Source organism: Tachysurus fulvidraco, chromosome 7 (assembly GCF_022655615.1).
Source record: "Tachysurus fulvidraco isolate hzauxx_2018 chromosome 7, HZAU_PFXX_2.0, whole genome shotgun sequence".
Classification (NCBI taxonomy): Eukaryota; Metazoa; Chordata; class Actinopteri; order Siluriformes; family Bagridae; genus Tachysurus; species Tachysurus fulvidraco.
This window is the reverse complement of record NC_062524.1, coordinates 15271239-15283738: the sequence shown is the minus strand read 5'-3', so window position 1 is coordinate 15283738 and position 12500 is coordinate 15271239. Positions and strand designations below refer to the sequence as shown.

General features: G+C 45.7%; 1 protein-coding gene across 1 annotated transcript in view; it reads left to right on the top strand.

Annotated features, from left to right (window-relative positions):
• Nucleotides 1-12500, top strand: part of mtus1b (microtubule associated tumor suppressor 1b) — a 40450-nt gene that overhangs the window by 19946 nt on the left and 8004 nt on the right. The window contains exons 8-10 of the mRNA XM_047815985.1: nucleotides 1608-1674; nucleotides 3009-3223; nucleotides 3338-3443. Coding sequence (XP_047671941.1) covers nucleotides 1608-1674; nucleotides 3009-3223; nucleotides 3338-3443 — 388 coding nt within the window. The remainder of the gene's footprint in view (nucleotides 1-1607; nucleotides 1675-3008; nucleotides 3224-3337; nucleotides 3444-12500) is intronic.

Sequence of the window (12500 nt, the reverse complement as noted above, 5' to 3'; positions counted from 1 at the left end):
TGTGTGTGTGTGTGTGTGTGTGCGCACGTGCGTGTGTGTGTGTGTGTGTGTGTGTGCGCGCACGTGCGTGTGTGTGTGTGTGTGTGTGTATTGGCTAAACTTTTGAGGACAGTTGTTGGATGACAGAATCATCGATTATGTAATGCTTGAACTATTGCTGCAGCCTCTCTTTCTCTCTCTCTCTCTCTCTCTGTCTTCTCTCTTTCTCTCTCTCCTCCTCCTCCTGAGGCTGTGTGGTAGATAGTTACGTACAGATAGAGGGAGGCTTGCTGGCTCAAAACACACAAGGCAGAACCAACCAGTTCTCAGAAGTGTGTGGTGTGTGTGAGCATGTGACTGTGTGTGGAGAGGGAAATGAGTGGACAGGGAGCAGTAGATTGAGTTCACTTGGTTGTGGACAGAGAGAGGAGAGGAGAGAGAGAGAGAGTGAGAGAGGAGAGAGATGGGCTCTCCGGGAGTAAACTGCAACGTACAAAATCCAGGAGGAAAAACAAGGTGCTGTTAATTCATTCTCTCTCTCTCTCTCTCTCCTCTCTCTCTCTCCTTTCTCTCTCTCTCTCTTCTCTCTCTTCTCTCTCGCTCTATCTCTCTGTCTGTCTGTCTCTCTCTCTGTCTGTTGCTCTCTCTCTCTCTCAGTCTCTTGTCTGTCGCTCTCTGCTCTATTTCGTCTCTCTCTCTCTCTGTCTGTCGCTCTCTCTCTCTCTCTCTCTTTCTCTCTCTCTCTCTCTCTCTCTCTCTCTGTCTGTCGCTCTCTCTCTCTCTTTCTCTCTCTCTCTGTCTGTCGCTCTCTCTCTTTCTCTGTCTGTCGCTCTCTCTCTTTCTCTGTCTGTCGCTCTCTCTCTCTCTGTCTGTCGCTCTCCCTCGCTCTCTCTCTCTTTCTCTCTCTCTCTCTGTCTGTCTGTCTGTCTCTCTCTCTCTCTCTTTCTCTCTGACTCTCTTTTTCTCTGATTCTCCATCAGTGTCTCTGTTTATGCTGTTGCTTAGCTGTATGGCTGAGGAGGAATGTTTACGCTAGCCAAAGGCAACGTGTGTGTGTGTGTGTGTGTGTGTGTGTGTGTGTGTGTGTGTGTGTGTGTGTGTGTGTGTGTGTGTGTGTGTGTGTGTGTGATCTGTGTTTGATTAGTTCAGGTTTGTAAATTCCACTTGCTAAAATCTGGGGTCATGACCTCTCAGCTCTCATGCAGGTGTGTGTGTCTGTGTTTGTGTGTTTGACTGTGTTTGTGTGTTTGACTGTGTTTGTGTGTTTGACTGTGTTTGTGTGTTTGTCTGTGTTTGTGTGTCTGTCTGTGTTTGTGTGTTTGACTGTGTTTGTCTGTGTTTGTTTGTGTGGTTGTTTGTGTTTGTGTGTCTGTGTGTGTGTTTTCTGCATGTGTTTGTTTGTGTGTATTTGTCTTTATAAGATTGCACTGTCTGTACAAGTCATGAATATTAATCACAACATTTTTCACATTCAGAAAGGGGGTGGAGGAAGGAAAGAAAGAAAGAGAGAGAAAGAAAGAAAGAAAGAAAGAAAGAAAGAAAGAAAGAAAGAAAGAAAGAAAGAAAGAGAAAAAATTGAAATTATTCGCAGAAATATTCATCATTATTATTATTACTATTTTATGCAGAGGGAAGAAGCTCTGAAACAGAAGACTGGGGTCTCCATCCAACTGAAGAACCTCAGAGAGGAACTCTGTAAGTACACACATGCACACACACATACACACACACACACACACACACACACACACACACTCCATTCTGCCCCAATCTGGTTTTACTTGATTGTATTTTTTCTTCATTAGGAAATTGTTATTTATAACACTGTGTGTGTGTGTGTGTGTGTGTGTGTGTGTGTGTGTGTGTGTGTGTGTGTGTGTGTGTGTGTGTGTGTGTGTGTGTGTGTGAGAAACTGTTCATTGAATTTCGCGCACTACACTCTGACCACACCCACTCGCCCCTGGATACACACAAACACTTCACAATGCTCTTAACTGGCTCAGGTCATTAAAGTATGAAAAGGTAAACACAATTAAAGGTGCAGTTAGTGATTTTTAGTGTCACGGCTTTGGTTCAGGATTAACACTTTAGGAAAGTGTTGAGTGGATGCAGTACATGCAAATAGATGTTTATCAAGTTGATGGATATCATTTGATTGACAGGTAACTGTTTGGTTAGCAGCTTGTGTTGAATGTTGAATGTGTTGCTTACAGTCTTATGGAAAAAGTTCCATCAGATCTGAGAGAAATATTAAGATTCTTATATAGTGTGTATATATAAAAGAATTTACACACACACACACACACACACACACACACACACACACACACACACACACACACACACACACACACATGTTTTAAAGCTAGCTAGCTCAAAAATCTGTCTTTTATCATCTGATAACTTATTTCCTGTTGCCTAGCAACCAACTTAAACCGCCTGAACTTTATATAATTTCTCATATATAAACGAATAAAAAATAGCAAACTAGTAAGTGTGTGTGTGTTTGTGTGTGTGTGGTGTGTGTGGTGCGTGTGTGTGTGTGTGTGTGTGTGTGTGTGTGGTGTGTGTGTGTGTGTGAGGTGACAAAAACAGAATGTCACATTCAAATCAGAAAACACACAAAAAACACGCACAGGTTCTACTGCAGCTGTTATTTTTCCCTGCAGGCATTTGGCAGCTTATTTCTCTGTGTGTGTGTGTGGTGTGTGGTGTGTGTGGTGTGTGTGTGTGTGTGTGTGTGGTGTGTGTGTGGTGAGTGAGATAAGAATAATGTACTGCCTGTTGTGTTAATTGAACTAACACACCTCTTTGCCTCCTGGTGCACACACTTGTGTATGTGTCATATATATAAATCTATCTCTCTCTCCCTCTCTCTACCTCTCTCTCTCCCTCTCTCTGTCTCTCTCTCCCTCGCTCTCTCTCCCTCTCTCTCTGTCCCTCTCTCCCTCTCTCTCTCCCTCTCTCTCACTCCCCCCTCTCTCCTCCCCCACGCCCTCCCTCTCTCTTGCCCCCCCCCCCCCCCCCAGCTCAGTCAGTGGTTCGTTGTGAGCAGTTGGAGTGTGAGAAGGCGAGTGTGTGTGCTCAGCTGGACTCTGTGGTGTTGACGTTGCAGCAGCAGCACCAGGCCGAACTCGCTCAGCTGGAGGAGAGACTCAGGGACTTTTACTCAGCCGAATGGGACAAAGCCCACCAGGTGTACCAGGAGGAGGCAGACCGCTGCACAGCGCTCATGAGGCAGCAGGTGTGGTCCAGTCCACGTAGCTATTCATTATCATCACCCAGATTAGCGTCAGAGAGCTAGAGACATGGAATTAACCTTTTTTTTTCATCCCTGATCCTTTGTTTATATGCACAGGTAGAGGAGGTGAAGAGCAAACAGGAAGCACTGAGGACAGAACAGGAAGTGGCACACAGCCGGCAGATAGAGGAGCTGAGACAAGGATATGAAACCATGTTAGCAGGTGAATGTTAATTTCTAGATAAGTGATCTGTGTGTGTGTGTGTGTGTGTGTGTGTGTGTGTGTGTGTGTGTGTGTGTGGTGTGTGTGTGGTGTGTTTATGTGTGGGGGAGCGGGAGAGAGAGAGAGAGAGAGAGAGAGAACGCGCGAGAGTCGAGAAGACGAGAGAGAGACGAGAGAGACGACGGAAGGGGGAGAGAGAGAGTAGAGAGTGTTGTGTGTCACTGCAGTTGTGTTAATCAGAGTGTTTTATGTTGATGCAGAACTGCATAAGCGGCCACAAGAGAGACAGACAGGAGCTGCGACAACACACACAAAAGCTCTGAGGCCTGCACCTCGACGTGAGGACACGCCACTCATCCACACAACACCAACACACACACACAACAGGCACACACACACCACACACTCGCCCATACCCACACACACACACACACACCCATACACATACACACACACAATACCACACACATACCACATTCACACACACACACACACACACATATACACACTCCACCCACACACATTCCACACTTCATACACACCACATACACACTCAACACACACACACACACACACACACACACACACATACACACACACACACACACACACACACTCATACACACTCGTACACACACATTCTTCCTTCGTGTTTATTGTTCAGTCATACTCCTCTGTTTGGTGTATGTGTTAGTCAGGACGATGGAGTGATGGGTTGCTGAAGGAGAACGACAACACCAGACGGACAACAAAAAGACACAAAAAACACAAACAGAACACAAAAAACCCCACCCCATGCCTGTGTTTGGTTTTGCTTGTGTGAGTGTGTGAGCGCATGTGAAAATGCCGAGCGAATGAGAGAGACAGAGAACAAAAGGAAAACGCACTCGCTGACAGAAGCCAGTACAAGACAAAACCACTTGAATATAATATATTAAAGAGATTAGATAATATTGTATATACAATATTATAAGAAGCCATAGGTCTTTAGTTTTCTTGATCTATCTCTTTCTTTCGTATATTATCAATGTAGTAATTTTCGAATTTTATAGTTGTTAGTCTGAAATAAAAAAGATCCACGTGTCGTATCCCTTAATTCTCTCTCTTTTCGGCAGAGAGAGACTCTCGAGGTTGGTATCGAGCAGGAAACTGGAGTAGTCTGATGGTCGTTTTGGATATAAAAACTAATCAGCTCCGATCAGCAGATCAAGAAACTGATGCAGCTGACCAGGCTGGTGAGTAAACACACACACACACACACTATCCCACACAGCACATCTCTCATATTTCTTTACAGAATACACATGTACCTATTGTTTGTTTACAGATCGAATCCACGTAAAACTGAGAGGTTGTAGAGAGCCCAAGCTTCAGCAGGAGATGAGGACTATAAAGCTTCGCATGCGACAAACATGCAGAGAACTGTCCAGTCGCACACTCTGTCACACATCTGTACGTGTCTGTTACGCATCGCTCAATCTACAAGGGTAACATGACTGAACAGTTGTAAAAGTGGCTGCTGGTTTTCTCATCCACTCACCTGTAGATCGTCGCCCAGTCAAATTCCATTACTCAGTGATCTCCACACTGATAGATACCATCCGGAAGTGCCGCATGTATACCCATACCCATCGAGCGAGAGAACCCAGCCACCACCCACAGGAACCCACTACTCCTCTGAGTCACCCAACTTCCAGTCCATAGCTCACACCATTCGCACTAGATCCCTCATCCATCATATACAGACAGAGAACACCAGTCCCATTCATCCTCCCGTGGGTTTCACAGTCACCCACATTCTGGTCTATCCACCACCCTACTCTGTTCATCTTATTCATCATCACCTGTGCCTTTAACCCAACTATCTACGCTATCTGTTCACCAGATGACATATCCTGTGACCCTTTTATCTACAACTAAAAATCAGTATTCATGTAACAATTCATATAGAATCCCTCCATCTGTACATTCATCACCAGTTAATTCATCTATCTATTGATTCACTCCCACTCTCTTTCATATGATTACCTGCCTGCACATTTATATTTGGTTTCAGATAGTGGGGGACACGGTGCTAGTGGTTTAGCACATTGCCTCACACCTCCAGGGTGGGGGTTCGATTCCCACCTCCGCCTTGTGTGTGTGGAGTTTGCATGTTCTCCCCGTGCCTCGGGGTTTCCTCCGGGTACTCCGGTTTCCTCCCCCATCCAAAGACATGCATGGTAGGCTTGATTGCATCTCTGCGAAACTTGTGCTGTAGATCGCTGCGGGTGAGTGTGGGAGTGAATGAGAGTGTGTGTGCCCGGCGATGGGTGGCACTCGTCCCGGGTTGGGTATCCTGCGTGATGCCCGATGACACTGGCACAGGCTCCCATGACCCGAGAAGTTCGGATAAGCGTAGTGGGTTAGATTTATAGATTTAGAGGGTTTGGATAAGGAACACAGGTTGTCTGCATAAATGCCTTAAATGTAAATGTAAATGTGTAAAATGAATGAATGAATGAATTCAGATAGTGCTAAAAGTTTGACAGTTTTTCGTCTCTCGTCTCTCTCCTCTCTCTTCTCATCTCTCGCTCTCTCTCTCTCTCTCTCTTCTCTCTCTCTCTCTCTCTCTCTCTCTCTCTGGCTCCCTCTATAGGCAGTTATCCACAGAGCAGGCGATGCTCAGCAGGACGCTGCAGAAAGAGTCCAAAGCCAATAACAAGTAAAAGCGCTTTCATGGAGAACGAGGAGCTGCCTGTGGAAACTGCACAATGGCACTTTCACCCGAAACTCTGCATCCTTTCCCAGCTCCCTATTTCACCTAGATGACCTTTGACCTTGACCATCTACAGACATTCTAATCCTCATAAGTGTGACTTATTTGGTTTTTAAAGACCTCCACTTCTCTGTTCCAAATTGCGGACGGTTCTAGCGAGAACTGTGTTTGGGACAGAGTTACGCACAGACGCACTTCCAGACCGAGGGAACATGCCTGCTCTGACACCTCACTTCCTGTCTATTTTTTTATATGTTAAGGAGGAAACCACACCTCAGGGTTGATTATAGACTCTTTTGCTCCTTGCTACAACGTGGATTTTTGACATTCACTTAATTTCCAAAATGTAGGAAGACATGAAGCTTAAATATGCTGAAATGTAAAACAACACATAACACTGAAGACGTTTCACTAAAGTCAGTCTGAGGACTCATTCAGAAGAAAAGTGAGATATATTTTAAACAAAAACTTGTGCTTATCATTATATAAACTGATGTATTTCCTTTTTATGAAACACCAGGTACTAATCCATGTCATAAACAATATCGATGCACAGAACACCAGTACAATCTGATCTTCTGTACACCATCCGAATGTTTTGGTCTTTCTAAGATGGCTTACCTTAATGATTCTACTGGAAAGTGTATTAGTGAAGTCTTCATCTCAAATCCAATGACTTTTACCATCTTGCATTTATTCATAATGCATAACATAAACATTATCTGGAACACTGAGTTGGACATGTCTCGGTATTGTAATGGCTCCTTATTTGTGATTTTGAACAACGGCATCTAGTGATACCGGTGTGTGACACGCACGAGCATTTTCACATTGTTGTGGATTGCGTCTGCCAGGGAAGGCAGAGGTGGTGAAGATGAGACCACTCGGGACCGGACACACATCACATGCAGAGTGAGTATATCTGAGTATGTTCTGCTGGGAGGAGAAAAACAGAGCAAACTGAACAAACCAGCATTGACACAAGGAGAGCGTGTGAACTGCACTCAGACCGTAACTCCAGCTCGGGTTTGACCCCAGAGTGTTGACCTCAAACGTGTTGACCCCAGTGTGTCGCACCCCAGAGTGTAACCCCAGGTTGTGTTGACCCCAGTGTTGTTTTGCACCCCAGAGCGTGTTAAACCCAGCGTGTTGTGGTGAACCCCCGAGTGTTGAACTCAAAGATTGGTTATAACCCCAGAGTGTAAACCTCAAAGGGTGAACCAGGTGTGAACTCAGGTGTTAAAACCCCAGGGTTAAACCCCAGTGGTGTGAACCCCAGCGGTGTGAACCCCAGGGGAACCTCAACGCGTAAACACCAGAGGTAAACCCTCAAAGGTAAAACCTAAAAGTGTGACCCCCAGAATGTTCCACACACAGAGTGTTGAACCTCAAAGGTCTAACCCCAGTAGTGTAAAAACCCCAGTTCTTGTTGAACCACCCAGCGTTCCTCCCGTGCGCCTTGCACCACCCCAGAGTTGTTAAAACCCAGAGTGTTGAACCCCCAGTGTGTGTGAAACCCAGAGTGTGGTGAACCCAGAGGTTATTTTCTCCCTCTCTCTGTCCTCTATTAAAGTACCCCAGTGTGTGTTTTTGTGTTGAACCCCAGAGTGTAGGAACCCCAGTGTGTGGGTTGAACCCCAGAGTGTTAACACCCAGTTGTGTTGTGTGCTTTTCGTGTTGAAACCCCACGTGTTAAACCCCAACGTGATGTGGGCGCCGCCGGTTGAACCCAAGGTGTTGAACCTCAAAGGTGTGAACCCAAGAGTGTGACCTCCCAGACTTTTTGCCCCTCCCCCGGAATCTCCAAGTGTGAAACCCCAGTGTTGAACCCCAACAAAAGTGTGTTGAACCCAGTGTTTTCTTGGATTAGTGAGGTGAACCACAGGCACGACTGTGTACATCCGCCAGAGCACGTACCCCTCCTGCCGTTGACCAACCCCGAGCCTGCTTTAGCACCCCACGGGTGTGTTGTGTTGAACCCGAGTGTTAAACCCTCCAAAGTGTGAACCCAGTGTTGAACCCCAGTGGTTTGAAACCCCCAGTGTTGAACCCCAGAGTGTTGAACCCCAGAGTGTCGTGTAGCAACCCCAGAGTGTTAAATCACAAGTGTTGACCACAGAGTGTTTGAACCCAGAGTGTTAACCCAAAAGTGTTGCACCCAGTGTTGAAACCCCATGCTGTTAGCAACCCAGAGTGTTGTGTTGAACCCCAGAGTGGTAAAACCGAGTGCGTATGTGTTTGTGAACCCCTCAGTCGACTGTTAGACCCCAGTGGTTCTGATATGTCGCCACCCGCCCACCCGCACCGCACGCACCATCCATACAAACCTGAATTGTTGAACCCACAGTGTTGAACCCCAGTGTGTTGAACCCCAGAGAGTTGAACCCCAGACGCTGTTGACCGCCCCCCTTGAACCCAGGAGTGTTGAACCCTCAAAGTGTTAAGGAAGTTGGTGACCCCTAAACCTCTAACCCTAACCCCAGAGGACTTGTACGACACAAGAACCAGAAACCGAGGCAGTAAAAAATACCACTGACCCTTCGCACTGGACACACAATACCCCTCGTTTACGGCTCCCATCCCTTCTCTCAGTAGCTACAGAACGCTGTTTAGTAAACTGCCAGACACAGGAACAGTTTCTTCAGACAATCACCCTGATAACAACTCACCATACTATATCCCTGCTTCATATCTATAAGCCTGCATTATCAGGACTGTCAGTCATCGCAGTCATCGTATACGTATACACACTACTAGCTGCTGCTGTATAGTGTACAAAAAGCACAATATGCACATACCTGTTATTAGCCCTACATGCCCTTCTCACACTTATGGACATAACGATCAGCATATATTCTGTATTCATATTAATCCTCATATCTGTCGTTGTATCACATCTGCAATTGTCTTGTATACTATAAAAAAAAACAAAAATTTAAGGGGTCAAGTCCACGAAGGGGCGTAGACACCTATTTTTGTTGTCGGTTGCGGTTTTCTTATTATTAGGGCCGAGCCACCGCATGGTGCGAAGCCCTATTGTTTTTGCTCGGGTTATTATTAGGGCACCGGGCACCGAATGGTTGTGAATGTTTTGCTCGGGGTTAGGGTAGTATTTATTTATTTATTTTTACAATAAATAGAAAAATCTTGAAAACTCCCCACCCTGGACTATGAACTTGGCACACCCACCCATTCCACGAGTCTCCCCCCCCCCTGTCGACGCCCCCACCTAGGCCCTCGTTCGCCCGCACCCAAAGGCTGGAATTCCAAGGCATCCATGCAGGGGGGGTGATCTCACTAGCACCCCCATCCCCCTTGTATTGAAAAAATAACTAAAAATTGGTGTCACCCAGATTCAGGCAATTTGTAAGACATGTACGTAGAGTTGTTGGTACCGAATAGATTGTCACTCCTGCAACTTTTCCCCTCTCCCCCGATACCCGTCCCAGATTCGACGCTCTAAACTATGAGTCCGTCCAACAGGAAGTCCGACCATTTTGGCTTGTTTTGTAAGTGCATGCAGGGAACTGTTAAGTAGTCCTCTAGGGAATCTGCGATCGACCATTCAAAACATCGGCCTTGAACATGATGCCGAGACCATGCACTTGTAAATTACGGAAGGGATTTGCTATCGAATAGGGTTTTTCGCCCTACTCCCCTCTCATCTTCCCTTGCTTTTTTTTTTTGCTGCTTTTTTAGTGGCCATACTGGTGAACTAAGTTCTTTTGCATGTGTCTGAATTCAGAGAAACAGGAAGGTCTAATTTAACAAGCAAAAAAAATGCCCTATTGGGATGACACGCTTGTGAGTATGTTTTTAGGCCCAAGGATTCCAGATCGCATCGATGGCTATTGTGACATTTCGGACATAGCGCCACAAACAGGTGCCCCCCAGGAATGTGCCCCCCCCCCCAGTCACAACAGTTGATGTGGTTGAACTTTTAAAACTCCGCCTAGGACATTCATGCGATTGGACACAAAAGTGGTCAAACAATCCGTATTGGCGAGGTTTTTTTGGCACTTGTTTTGCGAAATTGTCAAAGGGATTTTTGATCGACCCCCATATCTTCAAACGGTTGCCCCGCACTTGGACTGATAGAGGCTACGACTAATTTATGGCGACATACAAAGCCAGACCACACCAGGAAGTGTATTCTATCTAGCGAAAAGGTCACTAGTAGTTTCTAATGACACGCGTGGTGTTGGATTCGGCAGCCAACGACATTTGATCGAGTGTCCGCACTGCACCCCCCCCCCCCCCTCTCCTGTCTGCTCATGTGCTTATGCTGAGTCCCGGGTATTAGCGCCACCAACATGGCCCCAGGAATTGTTGCAGTCAAAAGGTGGATTTTTGTCAACAGTTGCATGCATGAACTTTTAAAACTATTAGAGGATTCAGCAATTGAACCAATGCGTCTCGTAAGTGGCTAACTAGCCACCCCCATTTGTTCTAAAATGTGGGGTTTCACCTACCCTACAGTCCCCCAAATGTGGTCAGTAACAATTAAATCGTCTCCACTTATATTTACCCACTTGATTGCAGTGCCCAATGCATTGTTTTCTGGGAGGAGGCACCGTAGAGCATTAAAACAATGTGCGAGGCCCGCCCATCGCTTGCTTGCAGCTATATGTTATTATTCTTCTCTTATGCAATATTGAAGTCAATGGGCAAGGCCCATAGAACCGTTTACTGTTGCGAAAGTATGTAACTTTGGCATACACCTGCCAGAGGCCGTTTAGAAGTTATTTTTATAGCAACTTTGGTGGTCTAGCGCAAACCTCTAGCGCCACCAACAGTGCCAAAAGCCATATTATGTTCATCGTGAGCCTGTATCTTCAATATAGCGCAAGATTGCGGTGCTAATATCAGAATCAGAATCAGCACCACAGTGACACACACACACACATTCACGCCAACGTTTCGTGACAGCGCCAACCTAGTGGCCACAAGCTTTCACGTTAAGTCCCAGTATTTTACGAATGCAATGGCATATCCGCTACGAACTTGGTTATGGTCTCAACGACATAAAATTTTGTTCTGAGCGCCACTAAACGACTCTGATCTGAAACTTTACATGTCTCCTACAAGGGGCGCTTAGACACTGACCGTGGTTCTGTTCTGCCGTATCCGCGGAAACAACCTTCCAAGCGCCATGATTTTCGTCATGTTTTAACAGTATCCTTGTTTGTCGCGATAATGAAAGAATTCATTATTAGCTGAAAAGTAAAAGTAAAATGATGTCATAGTGATTAAAAAAACACATCACGGTTTTTATACGAATGACGTTTTATTGGGAGGAATACATTCATTCATCCGGTTGTATCACCTCACTCCCCTAGGCCCCCTCTCGCGTCTCCCCCCCTCTGCCATTCTCGGTACCTCGTTTCGTGTGGGAAGAAAGGAAAGATGGCCGCGAGCATTGGAGTCGCAGTGAACTGAGATCCTTCTTCAAGAACTTTGGCAGCACGGTTCGTCGCTGCGGCACCCAACTTGTGTGAGTCTATTCGGTAACAAGATGCATTTCACTACAACGGAACACACACGGAAACTAGAAGGGTAACGAGATATCTTACCTCCTGGCTCAACGTCCTTGTTTCAAAGATTATTCTGCGTCCGTATTGGGCGATTTCGTTTAGAAAGTCAGGATTGTGTTGCCTAAATAGCGATGAAGTGCACTAGGTAGGGGGCCATAATCGCACGAGTTTCACGTGTTGTAGTGACACATGTATAGTGAGCATGTAGGAATTGGGATGTGACTGACTTAGCTATTCATGCTATTCAGGATTCTAGGTGTTTATGAACATAGATTATATGTTTAAGTGTGTATTAAGTTTTAGATTTATAAAATTAGCGAACGGTTCTTATTCGGATTAGTGACCTTTATCAACGAAATGATAATGCTGTTACAACTTGTCCCGGATTCAAGCCCCCCCACCACCACTTAGGCCTAGTGTTTGTGGCTATACCAAAAGTGTTCTGTTAGCTGTTAGTTCGCAGAGAAGAAAATTGTTTTGAAATATGGTTGTCTCGGTGAAAAAAGAAACTCTTAGAAAGGCATAGGAGGTCAGAACCTCCCCGTTGAAAGGAGTGGGGGTGTATCGCGTTGTGGAGAAAGATTTAGCGTCAAAAACGCTTCGATCGCGGAGGGAACAGCGAAATAAGTAATAACAGTAAACAGAATCATTTTCTTTGTTGTTGTCAGTTGGAAATAAGTGTCCGTTTTTCTTTCACATGTCAATTCCCGTCAGGTGGGTGTGTGGGTGGTGTTGTGTCGTCGTGTGTGGGTGTGGTGTGTTTTT